Raw genomic sequence first — 18,765 nt, forward strand, 5'->3', positions numbered from 1 at the left:
AAAAACAAAAAAATATCTAGGAATAAACCTAACCAAAGAAGTGAAAGACTTGTATACTGAAAATTATGATTCACTACTCAAAGAAATTGAAAAAGACACAAAGAAGTGGAAAGATATTCCATGTTCATGGGTTGGAAGAATTAACATCATCAAAATGAATATATTACCCAGAGCCATCTACAAATTTAATGCTATCCCCATCAAGATCCCAAGCACATTTTTTAGGATAATAGAAAAAATGCTACAAATGTTTATCTGGAACCAGAAAAGACCTAGAATTGCCAAAACAATCTTGAGAAAAAAGAACAGAACCGGAGGCATCACACTGCCAGATCTCAAACTGTATTATAGGGCCATTGTCATCAAAACTGCTTGGTACTGGAACATGAACAGACACACTGACCAGTGGAATAGAATTGAGAGCCCAGAAATGAGGCCCCACACGTATGGACATCTAATCTTTGACAAAGGGGCCCAGACTATTTTATGGGGGAAGCAGAGTCTCTTCAACAAATGGTGTTGGAAACAATGGGTTGAAACATGCAGAAGAATGAAACTGAATCACTGTATTTCACCAAATACAAAAGTAAATTCCAAGTGGATCAAGGACTTGGATGTTAGACCAGAAACTATCAGATACTTAGAGGAAAATATTGGAAGAACTTTTTTCCGCATAAATTTTAAAGACATTTTCAATGAAACGAATCCAATTACAAGGAAGACTAAGGCAAGTATAAACCTATGGGACTACATCAAATTAAAAAGCTTCTTCACAGCAAAAGAAACCACTACCCAAATCAAGAGACCCCTCACAGAATGGGAGAAGATCTTTACATGCCATACATCAGATAAGAGTTTAATAACCAACATATATAAAGAGCTTGCCAGACTCAACAATAAGACAACAAATAACCCCATCCAAAAATGGGGGGAGGACTTGGACAGAATATTCACCACAGAAGAGATCCAAAAGGCTGAGAAACACATGAAAAAATGCTCCAAGTCTTTGATTGTCAGAGAAATGCAAATCAAGACAACAATGAGATATCACTTCACTCCTGTGAGAATGTCACACATCAGAAAAGGTAACAGCAGCAAATGCTGGAGAGGGTGTGGGGTCAAAGGAACCCTCTTACACTGCTGGTGGGAATGTAAATTGGTCCAACCTCTGTGTAGAACAGTCTGGAGAACTCTCAGAAGGCTAGAAATGGACCTACCCTATGACCCTGCAATTCCCCTCCTGGGGATATATCCTAAGGAACCCAACACATCCATCCAAAAAGATCTGTGTACACATATGTTCTTGGCAGCACAATTTGTAATAGCCAAAACCTGGAAGCAACCCAGGTGTCCAACAACAGATGAGTGGCTGAGCAAGTTGTGGTATATATACACAATGGAATACTAATCAGCTGTAAAAAATGGTGACTTCACCGTTTTCAGCCGATCTTGGATGGACCTTGAAAAAATCATGTTGAGTGAAATAAGTCAGAAACAGAAGGATGAATATGGGATGATCTCACTCTCAGGCCGAAGTTGAAAAACAAGATTAGAAAAGAAAACACAAGTCGAACCTGAAATGGAATTGGAGTATTACACCAAAGTAAAAGACTCTGGGGTGGGTGGGTGGGTGGGGAGAATACAGTTCCATGAAAAATGATGAATGAAATAGTGGGGGTTGTATTGCTAAATGGGAATCTGGGGAATGTTATGCATGTAAAAAAAAAAAAGAAGTAGAAACGCAAAGCAGAAATTGACTGAGTTTGGAGTATGGCACCAAAGTAAGAAAGCAGAAGTATACTAGAGTTTGCAGTGAGTACCTCCCTAATACTTCCTCTCCATTTTTCCAAGCTTTGGGTCCATGATTGCTCAACAATTTGTTTGGCCTCGTATGTTAACTCTCTTTTCAGTCACCAGGTTCCAGATGTCATCAGGATGCTGGCCAGACTTCCCTGGATTGAAGACACCACCAATGTGTCCTGGAGCTCAGCTTCCCCAGAGACCCATCCTACTAGGGAAAGAGAGAGGCAGATTGGGAGTATGGACCGACCAGTCAACGCCCATGTTCAGCGAGGAAGCAATTACAGAAGCCAGACCTTCTACCTTCTGCAACCCTCAATGACCCTGGGTCCATGCTCCCAGAGGGATAGAGAATGGGAAAGCTATCAGGGGAGGGGGTGGGATATGGAGATTGGGCGGTGGGAATTGTGTGGAGTTGTACCCCTCCTACCCTATGGTTTTGTTAATTAATCCTTTCTTAAATAAAAAAATAATAAAATAAAAAATATATATATATTAAAAAAAAAAAAGAAAAAAAAAGAAAAGAAAACACAAGTCGAACCTGAAATGGAATTGGAGTATTACACCAAAGTAAAATACTCTGGGGTGGGTGGGTAGGTGGGGAGAATACAGGTCCATGAAAAATGATGAATGACATAGTGGGGGTTATATTGTTAAATGGGAATCTGGGGAATGTTATGCATGTAAAAAAAGAAAAAAAGAAGTAGAAACGCAAAGCAGAAATTGACTGAGTTTGGAGTAAGGCACCAAAGTAAGAAAGCAGAAGTACACTAGAGTTTGCAGTGAGTACCTCCCTAATACTTCCCCTCCACTTTCCCAAGCTTTGGGTCCATGATTGCTCAACAATTTGTTTGGCCTCGTATGTTAACTCTCTTTTCAGTCACCAGGTTCCAGGTGTCATCAGGATGCTGGCCAGACTTCCCTGGATTGAAGACCCCACCAATATGTCCTGGAGCTCCGCTTCCTCAGAGACCCACCCTACTAGGGAAAGAGAGAGGCAGACTGGGAGTATGGACCGACCAGTCAACGCCCATGTTCAGCGGGGAAGCAATTACAGAAGCCAGACCTTCTACCTTCTGCAACCCACAATGACCCTGGGTCCATGCTCCCAGAGGGATGGAGAATGGGAAAGCTATCGGGGGAGGGGGTGGGATATGGAGATTGGGTGGTGGGAATTGTGTGGAGTTGTACCCCTCCTACCCTATGGTTTTGTTAATTAATCCTTCCTTAAATTAAAAAAAAAATTTAAAAAAAACCAAAAACAACAAACAAACAAACAAAAAAGTAAACAAATAAAAATACTAGGAAAGGGTGGAGGGTAGATAGCATAATAGTTATACAAACAGACTCTCATGCCTGAGGCTCCAAAGTCCCAGGTTCAATCCCCCGCACCACCATAAGCCAGAGCTGAACAGTGCTCTGGTTAAAAAAATAAAATTACTTAATTAATTTTAAGAAAGAGTACATACTTCGGAAGGAAGGAAGGAAGGAAGGGAGGGAGGGAGGGAGGGAGGGAGGGAGGAAGGAAGGAAACGCCCATCAGCAAAGGGAAAGATCACAGAGAGCGTCTCAGCCAGAGGTTGAGACCCACCCAGTTTCCGCCGCTGCCCCTGCTGCTGGCCCCACCTGGTTCTCGATGGCCTTGCGGTTCTTGGGATCGCTGACCACGCTCAGCTGCAGCTCCGCCATCTTTCTCATCTTGCTGTCCATGTCGATCTTCTGCGCCAGGTGCCGCGTCTGGCTCCTCAGCAGGCGGACCGTGTCCTCCTTCCCGCGCTTCTTGGCGAACAGGGAGGCGCAGGCCGAGTGGATGGCAGTGACCCAGTTCTCCAGGTCTGTCTGGCTGTTGGCCTAGAGACAGTGAGGGATGACTCTGAAACTGGGGTCCCTCCCTGAGCTGTGCCCAAGGGGACAGGTTGGCCTCAGAGGCACATTAATATATTTAGGTATATTATTGGTATATTATTAGGTATATTGGCCTAAGAGGCCATTTCCACTGGGGCACTAGTCAGGGAGTCCTGGGATTCCCACACAGACATGATGGGCCTAGATCTCTAACAGATTCCTCTTGCCACTGTCACTGATCAACTCCGTCAGGAATAGCATAATGGATCCCTTTGTGGGCCCCTATAGGATCTTGCCTTCAGTGTGTATCAACAGCATAGGAACTGTTCCATTCTCTACAGGGAGGCTGGACAACATACTCTACCTACCACCCAAGGAAGATGGGTCCTGAAATGAGTGCAGCCTGGAATGTTCCTAGCCATGACCACAGAATGTGAGCTCAGACCTATGCAGGGATGCGGAGGTTGAATATGGGCCCCAGGTCAAATCGATGGGGTTTACAGTGAACTATGTTTATACACTTCTCCCATACTTGGGAGCTACTCTCTTCCCTGATCCAGCTTTCTACTACTACTTTTTCCAACTATGACACTATCTCCCCAGAAAATACCTTGGGTCCACCTGCATATCAGATGTCAGGCTCAGGCAAAAACTAGTCAAGTCATGGGCCCTTTGGAATAGACCTAAAATAGATCTACTAGCTTTTTTCCAAAATAGAAAACCCAAATCTTCATCTGCGATAGTCTTGCCTTTGGGCTCATGATTAGTCAACACTTTGCTCTGCTTTCTATCGTAACTCTTTTCAGCCATCAGGTTCCAGATGCTACCATGATGCCAACCAGACTTCCCTGAGCAGATGACCCCACCAATGTATCCTGGAGCCTCACTGCCCCAGATCCCTGCCCCACTAGGGAAGAAGAGAGACAGGATCAACCTGCCAACACCCACGTTCAGCGGGGAAGCAAGTACAGAAGCCAGACCTTCCACTTTCTGCATCCCATAATGACCCTGGGTCCATACTTCCAGAGGGATAAAGAATAGGAAAGCTTTCAAGGGAGGGGATGGCATATTGAGTTCTGGTGGTGGGTATTGTGTGGAATTATACCCTTCTTATGCCATGGTCTTCCCAGTGTTTCCATTTTGTAAATAAATTTTTCTAAAAAAGGAAGTAAAGCACTCCAGTCTTGATTAAGACCAAAAATAAATAAATAAATAAATAAACAAATAAATAAATAAATAAAGTGCCTTCAATGGCAGCAATTCTGCTTACTGGGGAAAAACACACAAAGCTGGGGCTGGAAGCTGCCTGAGCACACATATTACCCTACTGCAAGGACCCAGGTTCAAGTCCCTGCTCCTCACCTGCAGGGGCCAGGGGGGATGGTTCAGGAGCAGTGAGCTGTGCTGCAGGTTCCCCCCCCCCCATATATATATATCCCTCTTCCTTTCTCAATGTCTCTCTGTCCTATCACATAAAATAGCAAGAAGGAAAGAAAGGATGGAAGGAAAAAAAAAAACATAGCATTTTGTAAGTTGCAGGTAGTCAGGGCTGGGAGATAGCTCACACAGTAGAGTGCATGCTTTACTATGTGCAAGGACCTGGGTTCAAGCCCCAGGCCACCACCTGGAAAGCTTCATAACTGGTGGAGCAGTTCTATGCCTTCTCTCCCCTCTCTCTTTCTGTCTCACCCTCTATAAAAAAAAAAAGTGCAATCATGTAGGCACATGACCCCCAGCATGACAACAAATAAAATGTTCCCTCCTGCAGGGAGAAGCTTCAAGAGCAGTGAAGCAGGTCTGCAGGTGTCTCTCCCCCTTTCTATCTTCCTTCCCCTCTCAATTCCTCTGTCCTAGCAAATTATTTTATAAATAAATATATGATTTTTAAAAATACACACAAAAGTAGCCAGCCCAGAACATGCCTGGGTTCCAGCCCCAGCAGCACCATGGACAGCACCAAAAGGATTTCCACAGATGGTGGCATGGCGTATGGGGATCTCTGTCTCTCTTTTCTAATGAAACTGAATGAGAAAAATAGGGCCATGCTTCATGTGCACAAGGACCCAAGTTCATCCCACAGCACTCCCTAAAAAGAAAAAAGAAATGGGGTGAGAAAAAAAAAAGAAATGGGGGGAGGCAGCAGTACACCCATCTGAGTGCTCATGTTACCATAAGCAAGGACCCAAGTTCAAGCCTCGGCTCCCCACCTGCAGGGGGAAGCTTCACAAGCAGTGAAGCAGGTCTGCAGGTGTCTATCTCTCTTCCCATCTCTCTTGTTCCTCTCAATTTCTCTCTGTCCTCTCAAATAAAATAGAAAAGAAAAAAGTAAAGAGAAATAGGACTGAGGAGACAATAACATGATTATGACAAAAAAAAAGACTATTATGCCTAAACTCCCGGATCCCATGTTCAATCCCCAGGACCATGATAAGACAGAGCTGAGCAGTGTTCTGGTCTCTCTGTAGGTGTCTATCTCTCTCCCTTTCTATCTTCCTTTCCCCTCTCAATGTCTCTCTGTCCTAGCATACTTCCACAAAATAAATTTTGAAATAAATTTTACTTCTTGATTTATGATATTTACTGAAATAAAATTTTCAGTGAGATAAATTTTTTAAAAAGTTAAATTAAAAAAAAAAAAAAAAGGAGAGAAGGGAGTTGGGCAGTAGCGCAGGGGGTTAAGCGCACATGGCGTGAAGCGCAAGGACCGGAGTAAGGATCCCGGTTCAAGCCCCCGGCTCCCCACCTGCAGGGGGGTCGCTTCACAATTGGTGAAGCAGGTCTGCAGGTGTCTATCTTTCTCTCCCCTTCTCTGTCTTCCCCTCCTCTCTCCATTTCTCTCTGGCCTACCTAACAATGACGACATCAACAACAATAGCAATAATAATTACAACAACAATTAAAAAACAACAAGGGCAACAAAAGGGGAAATAAATAAATAAGTATATAAATATATATATATAAAAAGATTTGGACTTTCAAGCATGAGGTCCTGAGTTGAAGAAGAAGGAGGAGGAGGAGGAGGAGGAGGGGGGGGAGGAGGAGGAGGAGGGGAAGAAGAAGAAGAAGGAGAAGAAGAAGAAGAAGAAGGAGGAGGGAGGAGGGGGGGGGGAGGAGAAGGAGGAGGAGGAGGAGGGGGGGGGAGGAGGAGGAGGAGGGGAAGAAGAAGAAGGAGAAGAAGAAGAAGGAGGAGGAGGGAGGAGGAGGGGGGGAGGAGGAGGAGGAGAGGGGGAGGAGGCGGAGGAGGAGGGGAAGAAGAAGAAGAAGGAGAAGAAGAAGAAGAAGAAGATGGAGGAGGGAGGAGGAGGAGGGGGGGAGGAGGAGGGGGGGAGGAGGGGGGGGAGGAGGGGGGGGGGAGGAGGAGGAGGAGGGGGGGAGGAGAAGGAGGAGGAGGAGGAGGGGGGGAGGAGGAGGAGGAGGAGGGGGGGAGGAGGAGGAGGGGAAGAAGAAGAAGAAGGAGAAGAAGAAGAAGAAGGAGGAGGGAGGAGGAGGAGGAGGGGGGGAGGAGAAGGAGGAGGAGGAGGGGGGAGGAGGAGGAGGAGGGGAAGAAGAAGAAGGAGGAGGGAGGAGGAGGAGGAGGAGGAGGGGGAGGAGGAGGAGGAGGGGGGGAGGAGAAGGAGGAGGAGGAGGAGGGGGGGAGGAGGAGGAGGAGGGGGGAGGAGAAGGAGGAGGAGGAGGAGGGGGGGAGGAGGAGGAGGGGGGAGGAGAAGGAGGAGGAGGAGGAGGGGGGGAGGAGGAGGAGGAGGGGAAGAAGAAGAAGGAGAAGAAGAAGAAGAAGGAGGAGGGAGGAGGGAGGAGGAGGAGGGGGGAGGAGGAGGAGGGGGGGGGGAGGAGAAGGAGGAGGAGGAGGAGGAGGAGGGGAAGAAGAAGAAGAAGGAGAAGAAGAAGAAGAAGGAGGAGGGAGGAGGAGGAGGGGGGAGGAGGAGGAGGAGGGGAAGAAGAAGAAGGAGAAGAAGAAGAAGAAGAAGGAGAAGAAGAAGGAGGAGGAGGGCGGAGGAGGGGGAGGAGGAGGAGGGGGAGGAGGAGGAGGGGGAGGAGGAGGAGGAGGGGGAGGGGGAGGAGGAGGGGGAGGGAGAGGGGGAGGAGGAGGAGGGGGGGAGGGGGAGGGGGAGGAGGAGGGGGAGGAGGAGGAGGAGGAGGGGGGAGGGGGAGGGGGAGGAGGAGGGGGAGGAGGAGGAGGAGGAGGGGGAGGGGGAGGGGGAGGAGGAGGAAGAGGAGGGGGAGGGAGAGGGGGAGGGGGAGGAGGAGGAGGAGGAGGGGGAGGAGGAGGGAGAGGGGGAGGAGGAGGAGGAGGAGGAGGGGGAGGGAGAGGAGGAGGGGGAGGAGGAGGGGGAGGGAGAGGGGGAGGGGGAGGAGGAGGAGGGGGAGGAGACGACGACGATGACCAGGCAGTGGTGCACCTAGTTAAGTGCATGTAGTACAAAGTGCAAGGATCAGGGTTCAAGTCCCCCTCCCCTGCTCCCCATCTGTAGGGGGGATGCTTCACGAGTGGTGGAGCAGGTCTGCAGGTGTCTACTTGTTTCTTCCTCTCCTCTCTCACTTTCTCTCTGTCCTGCCCAATAAAAATAGTGGAAAAGTGTCTGCCAAGAACAGCGGATTTGTAGTGCCAGCACCAAGTCCCTGTAATAACCCTGGAGGCAAAAAAAGAAATACAAAAAAAGCCAACGTTTCTGCTGAGAGCCCTCCCAAGCCCATTCTCATTCTTCTCCTTCTTTCTCCTTCTTCTTCTTCTTTCTTCTTCTTCTTCTTCTTCTTCTCCTTCTTCTCCTTCTTCTCCTTCTTCTCCTTCTTCTTCTCCTTCTTCTTCTCCTTTTTCTTCTCCTTCTTCTTCTCCTTCTTCTTCTCCTTCTTCTTCTTCTTCTTCCTTCTTCTTCCTTCTTCTTCCTTCTTCTTCCTTCTTCTCCTTCTCCTTCTCCTTCTTCTTCTTTTCTTTTTACCATACCACTGTTCTGCTCTGGCTTATGGTCATGCAGGGGGCTGAACCTGGGATTTGGGGGCCTCAGGCATGAGAGTCTATTTGCATAACCATTATGCTATCTACCCTCCACCCAAACATTCTTGATTTTTTTTTTTTTCTTTTTTAACCGGAGCCCTACTCAGCTCTGGTTTATGGTAGATTGAACCTGGGAACTCAGAGCCTCAGGCATAAGAATCTCTTGGCAAAACAAATAACCCCACCCAAAAATGGGGAGAGGACATGGACAGAATATTCACCACAGAAGAGATCCAAAAGAAACACATGAAAAAATGCTCCAAGTCTTTGATTGGCAGAGAAATGCAAATAAAGACAACAATGAGATACCACTTCACTCCTGTGAGAATGTCAGACATCAGAAAAGGTAACAGCAGCAAATGCTGGAGAGAGTGTGGGGTCAAAGGAACCCACCTGCACTGCTGGTGGAATGTAAATTGGTCCAACCTCTGTGGAGAGCAGTCTGGAGAACTCTCAGAAGGCTAGAAATGGACCAACCCTATGACCCTGCAATTCCCCTCCTGGGGATATATCCTAAGGAACCCAACACACCCATCCAAAAAGATCTGTGTACACATATGTTCTTGGCAGCACAATTTGTAATAGCCAAAACCTGGAAACAACCCAGGTGTCCAACAACAGATGAGTGGCTGAGCAAGTTGTGGTCTATCTACACAATGGAATACTACTCAGCTATTAAAAAATGGTGACTTCACCATTTTCAGTCGATCTTGGATGAACCCTGAAAAGTTCATGTTAAGTGAAATAAATCAGAAAGAGAAGGATGAATATGGGATGATCTCACTCTCTGGCAGAAATTGGAAAATAAGATCAGAAGAGAAAACACAAGTAGAACCTGAACTAGAATTGGCATATTGCACCAAAGTAAAAGACTCTGGGGTGGGGGTAGGTGGGTGGGGGGGAGAATACAGGTCCAAAAAGGATGACAGAGGACCTAGTGGGGGTTGTATTGTTATATGGAAAACTGGGAAATGTTATGCATGTACAAACTATTGTATTTACTGCTGAATGTAAAACATTAATTCCCCAATAAGGAAATTAAAAAAAGAAAAAGAATCTCTTTGCATACCCGTTATGCTGTGTTACCCCCACTATTTTATTTAGAGCCAGAGAGGGAGAAAGAAATCGAACAGACGCTGCAGCACAACACCACCATCCCAGGAGCTGTCAGCGGTGCTCCCATCCTTGTCCTTGTGCAGGTTAAAGTCTTCCGTCTGCCTCACCCAGCCCAACTGGGTTCCATTTCCAAAGCCTCTGCTCTGGGAATACTGGACTTTGATTCAACTGCGAGCTACTCCAGACAGAGGATCAAGGCTTCTTCCCCCTCCTCTTGGTATCCTGCAAAGTACCCTGTGAGTACCACAGAGGTCTAATCTCTTGCCTAATGTGTCCCCCCCCCACCCCATCAGAGCCTAGCTCACCGCCCTGGTGCTTTGCTAGGTTGTAGTAAGTCTCATGCTAATGGGTCAGGAGCCACCAGCCCCAACCTCAACGCTCCACACCACACTCCATCCGTACCTGGAAAAGGTAGACGTCGCCAAAGGAGTTGCTGAGACAGAAGACATTCTCCTTCTTGGGGTGCTCTGGGACAGACTGCACGATGCTGTCTTCAGCAAACAGGGCGCAGCAGGGTGCGCTGCTCTGGTCCGTGGAGTTCTTCCCATAGGTCTCATAGAACAGCAGGGTGCAGCCTGGGAGGAGAGAAACAGAGCACGGTCGGTCACCCTCACGAGAGGGCAGAGCAACAAGAAGGTAAGGGAGGGCCGGAGAGATTGCCCACTAGGCAAAATCATGTCATACACGAGGCCCAGATTCGAGCCCTGGCCCCACATGGGAATACCATAGCACTGGGGGAAGCTCTCTGCATTACTCCTGCTCATTTCACTGTAATGTAAAGAGGAAAAAAAAAAAAAAGTTGACCTAGGGGGCCGGCTGGTAGTGCAGCAGGCTAAGTGCACGTGGTGTGAAGCACAAGGACTGGATTAAGGATCCCAGTTCAAGCCCTCGGCTCCCCACCCGCAGAGGGTTCACTTCACAAGTGGTGAAGCAAGTCTGCAGGTGTCTATTTTCCTCTCTCTCTCTGTCTTACCCTCTTCTCTTGATTTCTCTCTGTCCTATCCAATAACAACAACAGCAACAAAATGGGAAAAAAATGGCCTCCAGTAGCAGTAGATTCATGGTCCAGGTACTGAGCCCCAGCAATAACCCTGGAGGCAAAAAAAAAAAAAAAAAAGTTGACCTAGTTTGAGCACTTCACCAGGTAAACTGTCTCCATAGCCACTTGATTTGATTTTCATTGAAGAAATGTTTTTCCAAACGGTGGTTGTCACAGGGGTACAATTTCACATCTCCACAAAACGAGTGCCAGCACCCCTCACCTGCCACCAGGGGTCAGCACCCCAGAGGCAGGGCTTGGAGAGCTGTCATGAACTTTGTGGTCACATGCTTTGTAAGTGGCTCTCAGGGACAGGGGACAGAGCCCCAGCTGGACCAGCTTCCCCTGCTGCGTTCTGAGCCCTGATTCATTGGTGTGTCTGTGCTTGAAAAGGTTCTCCACACTTCTTTCTTTCTTTCTTTCTTTCTTTCTCTCTCTTTCTTTCTTTCTTCCTTTCTTTCTTTATTCCTCTTTCTTTCTTTCTCTCTTTATTCCTCTTTCTTTCTTTCCTCCTTTCTTTCTTTATTCCTCTTTCTTTCTTTCTCTCTTTATTCCTCTTTCTTTCTTTCCTCCTTTCTTTCTTTATTCCTCTTTCTTTCTTTCTTTATTCCTCTTTCTTTCTTTCTTTCTTTCTTTCTTTCTCTCTTTATTCCTCTTTCTTTTCTTTCTTTCTTTCCCTCCAGGATTATGACTGGGGCTCAGTGCCTGCACTATGAATCCACTGCTCCTGGAGGCCATTTTTCCCACTTTTGTTGCCCTTGTTATTATTGTTGTTGCCATTGCTGTCATTGCTGTTGGATAGGACAGAGAGAAACAGAGAGAGGAGGGGAAGACAGAGAGGAGGAGAGAAAGACACCTGCAGACCTGCTTCACCGATTGTGAAGCGATGAACCCCCCCCCCCAAGAGGTGGGGAGCCCGGGGCTCGAACCAGGATCCTTACTTAACTCTAGTCCTGGTGCTTCACTCCATGTGCACTTAACCTGGTGAACTACTACCCCGCCCCCGCCCCCCGCCCTCGTTCTCCGCTCTTGCCCACTTCCGCTCTTCCTTTGAAGACAGACTTTTCCTACTTCTCGTTTTCAAATGTATTTATTTCAGGAAAGAATGTCTGCCTCACTCCAGTGCAAGCAGAGGCAGGGATGGAACCCAGGGTCCCAAGCATGCACACCCATGTTCCATGAACCACCTCCCTGGCTTCATTAAAAACATTTTTTTTAAAAGGAAATGACCCAGCGACACGAGAATGGGTCAGACAGGGCAGTGCCAACTCCACCCAAGTCCACATTCTTTCCATCAAGTTCCTGCGGACCTTCCCCGACCCAAGCCACTAGCCCCAGGATTTGAATCATGCCAGTGGGAGGAAATGGACTTGGCTGGGACAGATACAGAAAACACCAGCCCACCAGCTGGGTACTCTGCCCCATCTGTGACACTCTGCTTTTGCCAAACATCTCCCAGCTTCTTGTCACCTGCTCAGGTGTTGGCTAGTGTCTCACTAGCGTTGAGTCTCCTCATTTCATGCACACGAGCCATGGGTACCACTGTCCTGTACTCCTTCCCATTCTGTTACATGGAAGCATCTCCTTTTGTTCCAACCACTGGGTGTATCAAAGATGGAATTCTTATTTCTATAACTATATATGTATTTCCTCCTTTCTTTTCCTTTTTGTTTTGCCTACTATTCCTATGCCCTGCCTCCTCTTCCTTTCTAAACCACACCTACACCTGTCACTATTTCCGAAATGTCCTTCCTTTCCCCCCCCCTCTTCTCTTTCAGGGTCCCAGTAATAGTCAACCCATATCTGTGACCTTGGGAGAAATAAAACTGTGGTTTCCCATAGAGGGGATGGGGACACCGAACTCTGGTGGTGGTAACGGTGTGGCATTATACTCATCCTATGATTCTGTAAATCAATATTAGATCACTAATGAAAAAAAGATGGGATTCTTTTTAGTAATGATTTAATAGTGATTTACAAAATGATGAGGCACAGGGATCTCCTTCACCTGGCTTGGCCCATGGGCATGGATTCTTAGTTTTCTGATTAGACTTCATGGAGCTGGGGCCTCAAACACGCACTATCCCACCACTTTGGGGCGGCTTTTTTCTTTTTCTTTTAGTGATTTAATACTGATTCACAAAATTAGGAGACACAAGGTATAAACTCCACACCATTCCCACCCCCAGAGCTCTGGGTCCCCATTCCCTCCACTGGAAACTGCAATAGTTCTCCCAAGGTCACAGATAGGGGTTGACTTATTTCTTTTTTTAAATATAATTTTTAAATGTATTTTTTGTTTATTATTGGATAGGTACAGAGAGAAATTGAGAAGGGAGGGGAAGACAGAGAGGGAGAGCCCTGCTTCACCACTTATGAAGCTTTCCCCCCGCAGGTGGGGACCAGGGGCTTAAATCTGGATCCTTGAGCACTGTAAAGTGAGCACTTAACCAGGTGTGCCACCACCTGACCCCCTATTATTTCTCAACTATATATATTTGCCCATTGTTTCTCTGGCCCTGCCTTCCCTACAGCTATTAGTACACCTACATCTATTACTACTCCCAATGTTTTTCTTCTGTCCTCTTCTTTCTCTGTGTCCTGATGGAATTAGAGTTCAGGGCCCTCTGGTCATCTTCCCCTAACACTGCTCCCTGCCTGGAAGTATGGACCAAAATTCTTTTGTGAATGCAGAAGGTGGGAGTTCTGGCTTCTGTAATTGCTTCTCTGCTGGACATGGGCCTTGGCAGGTGGATCCATACCCCCAGCCTATTTCTAAAGGATGGGACTCTTCACTCAAATATTCATTCCACCCCAAAATCAGACCCCAGGCAGCTTCCGCAGCAGGAAGAGTGGTAGAGGGTGTCTTTCTACCTGTCTGGGGTTCTAGTTACCAGTATATTCTGCACTGACTTGAAATCTGCTCCGGTTCCATTGCTCAGCCCCACCCAAATGCCAATACAACAGAAAGAATGAATTCAGTGTCTCTCTTCTGCAAGACTACCACTTACTCACCACAATCCTTTTATCTTTGAACTCAAGACCGTGTGCAACTATATTACTACTGAAAAGCTTCCCAGACTCAATTTCTCCTTATCCTTTTTTTTTTTAAGAAACAGTGGGGAGGTGTGTGTGTGGAGGGATAGCATAATAGTTATACAAACAGACTCCCATGCCTGGAGGCTCCTAGGTACCAGGTTCAAACTCCCATACTACCATAAGCCAGAGCTGAGCTGAGCTGAGCTGAGCAGTGCGGGGGTGGGGGGGGGGGCGTGAGAAAATAATAATAATAAACTCAAACAACATCAAATAAATACATCTTTGTGGGGCTGCGGCGGTGCACATCTTGTGAAGCATACATATTAGCATGCATAAGGACCCAGGTTCAAGTCTCTAATCCCCCCCTACCTGCGCGGGGGGGGGGGGCTTGTGAAGCAGGTCTGTAGGTGTCTCTCTCCCTCTCTATCTACCCCCCCCTTAATGTCTCTCTGTTCTATCCAATACAACAGAAAGAAGGGGGCGTAGTAGAGCTAGACTAAGGGGAGAAACCACAGCACCATTCACCATTCTTGGAGGTTCCCCACCCCCACCCCTGGGTCTGGGTCTGTTCATGGTACAGCATCCAACCCCTGCAGAGAGGGTCTATTTTGTTTTGTTTCGCTTTGTTTGGGGAAGGTTTTCAAAGTGACAACAGGCAAGGGATAAATATCCAAAGCTTCAATATCAACAAATACTTTCACACTTAAAAAAAAATAATCGGGGGCTGGGTGGTGGTGCACCTGGTTGAGCGCACATGTTACAATACTCAAGGACCCAGGTTCGAGCCCCTGGCCCCCACCTGCAGGGGGAAAGCTTCACAAGTTGTGAAGCAGGGCTGTAGGTATCTCTGTCTCTCGTCCTCTCTCTATCCTTCCCTTCCCTCTCGATTTCTGTCTCTATCCAATAAATAAACAAAGATAATAAAAATATATATTTTTAAAAATCCACGTGTCGGGGTAGGCAGTGCTGCACTTGGCAGAGCACACACATCATCATGTCTGAGGCCCTGGGTTCGAGTTCTCGGTCCCCATCTGCAAAGGAGGAAGCTTCAAAAGCGGTGGAGTAGTGTGAGTGTCTTTCTCTTCTGTCTCTATGGGGGGAAAAAACACCAGAGGGAAAAGAAATCACCAGGGGCTAGGCGGTGGTGCACCTGCTATAGTGCACATGTTACAATGTGCAAGGACCCAGGTTCAAGACCCTGGTCCCCATCTGGGGGCGAGGGGATAATTTGGGTGCAGTGAAGCAATGCTTCAAGAGTCTCTTCTCTCTCCCTCCTTATTTCCCCCTTCCCTCTCAATTTCTGTCTCTACCAAAAATAAGAAAAGAAAGTATCTTTTTTTCTGTCTCCAGGGTCATTGCTGGGGCTTGGTGCCGGCACTATAAATTCACTGCTCCTACCACAACATGGGCAACAAGAAGGGCAACAAAATGGGGAAAATGGCCTCCAGGAGCAGTGGATTCACAGAGCAGGCACCGAGTCCCAGCAATAACCCTGGAGGGGGAAAAAAATTCACCGCTCCTGTGGCTATTTTTTTCCCTTTCTATTTATTATTCTTATTATTGTTTATTGAATAGGACAGAGAAATTGAGAGAGGGAGACAGAAAAAAGAGAGACACCTGCAGACAAACCACACCTCTCATGAAATGTACCCCCTGCAGGTAGGGAGCAAGGGCATAAACGCAGATAGATCCTTGAGCTGATAACCTGTGCACTTAACCTGCTGTGCCAACCATCAGGGCCCCCGAAAAGCCACTGGGAATGGCAGCATTATCATGTAATCATTGGGCTCCAGTGACAACCTTGGTGGCCAAAAACTTTTTTTTTTTTTTTAAAGTGGGTGGAGTGGGAATAACTCACCCAGCAGGGCACAAGCTTTGACATGCTCACGTGGGTTCAACCCTGGCACCAGCTCGCCAAACTGCAGGAGAACGGGGGGGTGTGCCCACAGTAGCTGATTGTGGGGGCTCTGGGGCTGCCACAGGGTCCCTGCACACCAGGAAGGGAGCGGTCTGCTCATGAAGGCAGCTGTGATGCCAAGCTCAGTTCCTCTAACAAAGACTCACGGGGTAGGGCTCACTGCAGAGATGCCAGTGGGGCCACACTTCCCGTCCCCAAATGGGAGGATAAATCAGCCCTGAGGCCATCAAGAGACCCCATTTCCTCCCAGGGAGCTCAGATCACAGCAAAAGCTCCCAGTGTTGCCAGGGGTTGGAGGCTGGGTGTGGTTTTTCACGTTGGAGAGCTGTTGACAAAAGGTTTAGGGTGCAGAAGGATGAATATGGGCTGATCTCACTCACAGGCAGAAGTTGAAAAACAAGATCAGAAGGGAAAACTCTAAGCAGAACTTGGACTGGAGCTGGTGTATTGCACCAAAGCAAAAGGCTCTGGGAGTTGGGGGGCGGGTTCAGGTCCTGCTGTGCTATCATGTGGGAAAACTGGGTAATGATACGCACGTACAAACTATTGTATTTACAGCCGACTGTACAACATTAATCCCCCAATAAATAAATTAAGAAATAAAAAAGATTTAGCATGGGGATGGCATGAATTCTCACTCCCATTTCTGCTCTATGTTTATCTTCCTTAAGACAGAAACAGAGAGTGTAAATGAGATCACAACACAAAAGCTTCCTTCCATGCTACCCACGGGGGCTGGGCTTGAACCTGTGGTTCCTTTTAAAGAACAAGGCACTGGAGGTGGAGGAAGGCAGGCAGTGCAACACCTGCTAACGTGCACAAATCAGCATGCACGAGGCCCTCGGTTCAAGTCCCCGGTCTTCCCACCTGCTGAAGGGGGAAGCTTAGTTTCAAAAACTAATGCAGAGGCTAGCACAGTATCTCAGCCTGCATGACTCTGCCACTCCCAGTGGCTATTTTTATGTTTAATTTGTCTTTTGCCACCATACAACGTTATTGCTGGGGCTCAGTGCCGGTGCTACAAACCCACCACTCCTGGTGGCCATTTCCTGACCCCCCCTTTTTTTCTTTCTATTTTTTAATTGGATAGGACAGAAATAAATTGAGAAAGGAGGGGGAGATAGACAGAGGGAGAGAGAAACATAGCCATTTGCAGACTGGCTTCACCGCTCATGAATCTTCACCCCTGCAAGTGGGGAGTTGGGGCTCGAACCCAGTTTCTTGCACTTGGGTTATGGTATACACAAGACAAAGCAAGCACACTATCTAGGTAAGGTCTTTGTCTGGCCTTCAGGCTTTTCTGGGTTCGGTTGCTGTTGTTGTTTTAAATCTATTTTATACTTACAATGTAATCTTTATTTCCATTTGACATTTGTCTTTCTACTTTATTTACTAGATTAATTATTGGGTAGCCAAATTGGGTTGTGTGCTGTTTTACGAAGTGTGTGACTCAGGTATGAATCGTGAAGGAAGGCTGGTGCTATTTTCTCTTTGGTTCTCTATCTTCTCTGCCTTTATCAAGAAGAAAAAAAATCTAGGGCTGGAGAGGCAGCATAATGGTTCTGCCTGAGATTCTGAGGTCCCAATCCCCAGCATCACCACCAGGCAAAGCTGAGCAGGGCTCTGGTCTCTCCTTCTCTGTATATCTCTCATTAAAAATGAAATGAAAATGGGGACAGGCAGTGGCACACCTGGTTAAGCGCATGTTACAATGCACAAGGACTCAAGTTCAAGTCCCCAGTCCCCACCTACAAGGGGGAAGCTTCACAGGTGGTGGGAAGCAATGCTTCAGGGGTGTCTCTCTTCCTCTCTGTCTCTCCCCTTCCCTCTCAATTTCTGTCTTTATCCAATAAATAACTTTGAAAAACATGCCATATTTTTAAGACTTAAAAAAAAAAAACTACATAGAAAAATTTATTGGGCCAGGCAGTGGTGCACCTGCTTAAGCACACACATTACAGTGCACAAGGACCTGGGTTCAAGGCCCTGGTCCCCATCTACAGGGGGAAAACTTCACGAGTGGTGAAGCAGGGCTGCAGATGTCTCTTTGTTTCTTTACCTCTTTTTTTTTTCTTGCCTCCAGGGTTATTGTTGGAGCTCGGTGCCTGCACTACAAATCCACTGCTCCTGAAGGCTATTTTTTCCCTTTTGTTGCCCTAGTTGTTTACTGTTGTTGTTATTATTGTTGTTGGACAGGACAGAGAGAAATGGAGAGAGGAGGGGAAGACAGAGAGGGGGAGAGAAAGACAGACACCTGCAGACCTGCCTCACCACTTGCGAAGCGACTCCCCTGCAGCTGGGGAGCTGGGGGCTCGAACTGGGATCCTTATGCCGGTCCCTGCGCTTGACACCATGTGCGCTTAACCCGCTGCGCCACCGTCTGCCTCCTCTTTTTATCTTTCTTTCTTTTCATTTCCTTCCTTCCTTTCCCTCTCCCTCTCTCTCTCTTTCCTTCTTTCTTTTAACCAGAGCACTGCTCAACTCTGGTTTATGGTGGTGCAGGGGATTGAACCTGAGACTGGAGCCTCAGGCATGAAAGTCTCTTTGCATAACCATGATGCTATCTACCCCATCTGTCTCTTTCCGTCTCTATCCCTCCCCCCTCAATTCTCTCTATCCAATAATAAATAAATAAAAGATTTTTAAAAAATTATTCCACACCTGCAACACATAGCATTAGGTCTGAATATATGTGCCCACTAAGCAGGTGGGGACAGTTCCTTCAGTCCTGCACCCCATGCGTCCTGGAGCCCCCACACATCCCAGGGACAGGAGACGTGACCTGGGACACACGCACCTTTCAGCGTCACCCAATAGTGCTTCCACTTCCTCCGAGCCACCAGCTCCAGCTTCCTCTCCTTCTGCAGAGTGACCAGGGGCTTGAAGAAGAGCCAGCCGGCCTTGCGCACCACACCCTGCTCCTTCTCGAACAGCAGGTCCAGCTGCTCCAGGGAGCTGAGCGACTCACTGCTGGTCTCGGCCGTCTCGCTGGACGTCTCTCCGGGCTCCGTATGGGCC

General features: G+C 47.5%; 1 protein-coding gene across 10 annotated transcripts in view; it reads right to left on the bottom strand.

Moving 5' to 3' along the window:
• TIAM2 (TIAM Rac1 associated GEF 2) overlaps positions 1 to 18,765 on the bottom strand; it is a 274,186-nt gene that overhangs the window by 125,649 nt on the left and 129,772 nt on the right. For all 10 annotated transcript variants that reach the window (XM_060205285.1, XM_060205281.1, XM_060205283.1 and 7 more), the window contains 3 exons: positions 18,545 to 18,765; positions 10,154 to 10,326; positions 3,427 to 3,651 (listed from right to left, as the gene is read on the bottom strand). The exon at positions 18,545 to 18,765 is cut by the window's right edge and continues 218 nt beyond it. In XM_060205285.1, coding sequence (XP_060061268.1) covers positions 3,427 to 3,651; positions 10,154 to 10,326; positions 18,545 to 18,765 — 619 coding nt within the window. The remainder of the gene's footprint in view (positions 1 to 3,426; positions 3,652 to 10,153; positions 10,327 to 18,544) is intronic.

Source organism: Erinaceus europaeus, chromosome 13, assembly GCF_950295315.1.
Source record: "Erinaceus europaeus chromosome 13, mEriEur2.1, whole genome shotgun sequence".
NCBI classification, from domain to species: domain Eukaryota; kingdom Metazoa; phylum Chordata; class Mammalia; order Eulipotyphla; family Erinaceidae; genus Erinaceus; species Erinaceus europaeus.